Raw genomic sequence first — 3,619 nt, forward strand, 5'->3', positions numbered from 1 at the left:
CCGCCGCTGGCCCTCGCCCACGACTGCGGGCCCACAGCGGCGGGCGGGCTCCACACACGCGGCACTTGCGGCACCGGCTGGCCGTCGCCCTCCATGGACAGCTTGACCTCCTCCCACCGCCCCCGCAGCGCCGCTGCGAGCTTCGCCTCGCTGCTGACGCGCGTCCCAGACGCGGCCTGCGCCCCTGCCGAGTCGAGCTGCTCCGCCGCGGCGGCCAGCGCTGTTTCGGCGCGCTGCAGGAGCGCGTGGTCGACGCCGCCCCGGCCGCCGTTGCGCCCGGCGAGGGCCGCGAGCGCGGACATGGCCACCTCGGAGGTTGCGCAGACGGCCGTCAGGTGCGCCTCGCGCAGGGGCCCCGCTAGCGATTGGTGGCCCAGGTAGCGCGGGCCCGGCTCGTTTTGGCGCAGGATACCGCGCTGCCTCGCGGCGTGGGCGCGCTCCGCCAGACCCTGCTCGCTGCGGCCGGCCAGCGGCACATCAGCCAACCAGGCCCCAAGGCCGATTGTGGGCGCCTGGCCGTCCAGCGCGTCGGCGCGCAGCTCCCCCTGGGGGAGGTTTGAGGAGGGGATCGCGAGAGGGAATCAAGGGTGGCGTGCAAGTTGCAGATGCATGGCAAAAAGGGTCGTGTAAGAAGACAGGCAGGCGGGCGGGCAGGCAGGCAAACTAATGGGAAATAAGACAAAGGGCTGCAACAAAAACAGGCTGGTGCGACATTTGCGGTCCAACTGCATTAATTGCTCACCAACTGCACCAGGCGCTCCAGCAGCGGCACCACCGCGACCGTGACGAATTCCTCCTGCAGGGTTAAAATGCAAAAACAGGGTTTAAAAATTGCGGGAAAATTGGTTGCCGGGAAGGCAGTGTGATGAAGCAAGGAGAGAGAAAGCCTTGGTGCTGATGCCCTTTCCTTGCCGCAAACCGAACTCAAAAATAGGATTACTTCGCCACGCACCGTCACCGCCCGCTCCCAGTCTTGTTCCTTCTCCAGCACGCGAGCCACGGCCTGCAGCTCCTCGAAGGCTGGCACAAGGGCCAGCGCGCCTGGTCCCTGAGGCGCCGCGCCGGTGCCCAGCATGTTGGCGGCATTGGTGAGCCCGACGAAGCTGCCAGCCTCGTGCGTCATCGCCATCTGGACACCTTCGAGCGTTGCGCGCTCCTCGGCCTCATAGGAGCAGGCCATCACTGCGCACATCGTCATGATGAAGCGTACCTGGGTGTTGAGACGCAGAGGGCAGCTTGTATTCTAAGCAAACGGAGGGAGCCGTCTCAGACTGCAGTAGCAACAAGGCAAGCAAGTGGTTCCCAGTCTCCTGCCGATCCCCATAATGCTCATGGATGAAAGCCGCAAAGTTGCTAAGCCGCACTCACCAGCGCCTGGGGGGTGTCGCTCACGCGTGCCTCCCCGCGCCACCAGATGTGCAGCCCCTCAACGCCCGGCTGCGAGAGGGGGGCGCAGCGGATCCACGGCTTACTGCAAGGCAACTCGATAAGCATCATACAACACTGTCAGAGCGCAATCGTGTGCTGAATGCAATAGTCAACTGCAGGCAGAACAGCAGCAATTCAGCCCCTTGACACTCACTGCCGTATCGATGTGGTTTAAGTGCCAGCCGAGCGTGCCAGCGCAGTTCTCCAGCCAGCTGTGCCCATCGCCCAGGCTTAAGAGGGCGGCGCAGATCATCTTGTGGGAGGCACTAATGGCACCGGCGCGCAAAATTGCCCGCGGGATCTGTGCCAAGTTCATCAGGGCGTTGCCGAGCGCAGTCGAGCGGGTCCCTGGGGGTGGCAAGGTGTCCATAGGCGATAAGGTTGAGTCACGGTGACAGGTTGTGCAAGGTAAAAGCAGCCGTGAGGACAGACACCAGCATGCATACACATGTGCCCTTGTGTGCGTGAGCAAAGCGCACACTTTTGCAATGTGTTCCTGATTAGTATATGACACGCATGCCCCCACCCTGCTCACCCTCAAACTGCAGGTGAAGGCCCATCAGCCCAAGGCTGAAGCTGTCAAAGGTGGCGGCGAGCGCCGCCTGCCTGTAAGTCAAGGCGGCGCTGAGCCCAACCAGGCCGTGCGCGGCGTTGTCAGCAAATTCTTGGGTGAGAAAGGTGAAGAAGGGCCCTTCCAATAGCTCGCCCAGCTTCGACCTGAACAAGTGGGAGAAAAAGAGGTAGTTGGGAGCGGGGTGTTGAAAACTGACAGGTGATTGATGATAGTTGAGGAATTCACCATTTGACATGGGACAGGGGGGTGCTGGGGGGGCCCAAAATGACTTGGCAGCAGCCACTGCACAAGCCGTGAGGCAAACATGACCAGCAAGTCAGCGGATTTGATGAAGCTGGTGCCCTAGCACTTTATGCACGGCCCGTCCGCGCAGCCTGTGCCCTCGCCCCTGGGTGGCCCACCTCAGCTCTGGCATCAAGGGGTACACCGCCCCGAGGTCGATCAGCTTGAAGCGCTTGTCCCCCGTGTTGTACATGATGTTGGCGGGCTTGACGTCGTGGTGTACGAAGCCCCGGGCGTGGAGCGCCAAGAGGCCGCACGCGACGTCGCTGAGGAGGGCCGCCATGCGCTCCGTGGACGCGACGGTGCTGAGCGTGGAGCCAGGCAAGGCGGAGGGGGGGGGGTGTACGAAGGAGGTGAAGGGGGAAAGATGGAATTGCATCAGTCAACATGATGAAGCGCACAGCAGCACACCAGCGTAGCGTGCGGGTGCATTGAGTGGGTGGTGCCCATCCGACGAGTGGTCTTGCCATGTTTCCACAGAATTCCTGTCACATGCGGGCGCCATCTGATCCGGCAATGAGCTGTCTATCCCCCCCTCTTCCCTGCCAGCGCCCGCACCTTGGCTCCACCACGTTGCCAGCCCACGGCAGCACGCTCAGCAGCGCGGGCAGTGGCGCTACCTCGTCCGGAAAGTGGACGAGCAGGGGCTGGGACGAAAAGCCGTGAACTCCACCTACATGGCGAATGCTGTGGGTGGCGCTGTCCAGGATGGCGAGGCGCTCCAGCCTGGCGCGCGTCAGGTCGTCGTCGGTGTTGATGACGGTAAACTTTAGCGCGCGCAGGGAATCGTCCCCGCCCCTGTACGCGGGCTTGAAGGGGCCCAACACCCGGCCCTGGCCGCCCTTGGCCGTGATGGGCCCATCGGGATTAAGGATGAAGACGGTCTTGCCGTCAGCGCCGACTACTCGACGCTCAACAATGTGCTGCCCCGACTTCGGGTCGAGTAGGCCGTTGAAGGTCGCCAGCACACTAGCGTCATTGTTGGCAGGTGGCTCGTACCGAAGATCCTTGGTGAGCGGGGGGGTTCAGAACGATGCAGGTGTGTCGCATCAGGGCGGGTGGTACGCATGAAGGTGTTGTGATGCCTGACCTGCTGGGTTGACTGGGCGCTGGTGCTGTGTTGACCGCGCCCGTTGGCCGCATGCAGCGCTATCCAGGCGTCTCAAAGTGTGGTGAACAACACCAGGCTTGCATGCATGCTCTGGCAGGGCTGCATGGCGCTCATGCTGGCCGCTGGACCCCTGGCCGCCCTACTCGCTGAGGCTCGACCGCACGGCAAGCAGCGCCCGGCAGCGCAGCGCTGCCTGCAGCTGCCTCCACTAAGACTCTTACCAT

At 63.2% G+C, this 3,619-nt stretch overlaps 1 protein-coding gene across 1 annotated transcript in view; it reads right to left on the minus strand.

Moving 5' to 3' along the window:
• The window catches only part of MNEG_6192 (hypothetical protein), a gene marked incomplete at both ends in the record, with an annotated part of 5,108 nt that extends 1,489 nt beyond the window's left edge, over positions 1-3,619 (minus strand). The window contains 9 exons of the mRNA XM_014045334.1: positions 36-545; positions 743-796; positions 953-1,210; positions 1,369-1,437; positions 1,583-1,776; positions 1,964-2,145; positions 2,404-2,589; positions 2,843-3,291; positions 3,617-3,619. Coding sequence (XP_013900788.1) covers positions 36-545; positions 743-796; positions 953-1,210; positions 1,369-1,437; positions 1,583-1,776; positions 1,964-2,145; positions 2,404-2,589; positions 2,843-3,291; positions 3,617-3,619 — 1,905 coding nt within the window. The remainder of the gene's footprint in view (positions 1-35; positions 546-742; positions 797-952; positions 1,211-1,368; positions 1,438-1,582; positions 1,777-1,963; positions 2,146-2,403; positions 2,590-2,842; positions 3,292-3,616) is intronic.

The sequence above is a fragment of the Monoraphidium neglectum genome, assembly GCF_000611645.1.
Source record: "Monoraphidium neglectum strain SAG 48.87 unplaced genomic scaffold scaffold00985, whole genome shotgun sequence".
NCBI lineage: Eukaryota > Viridiplantae > Chlorophyta > Chlorophyceae > Sphaeropleales > Selenastraceae > Monoraphidium > Monoraphidium neglectum.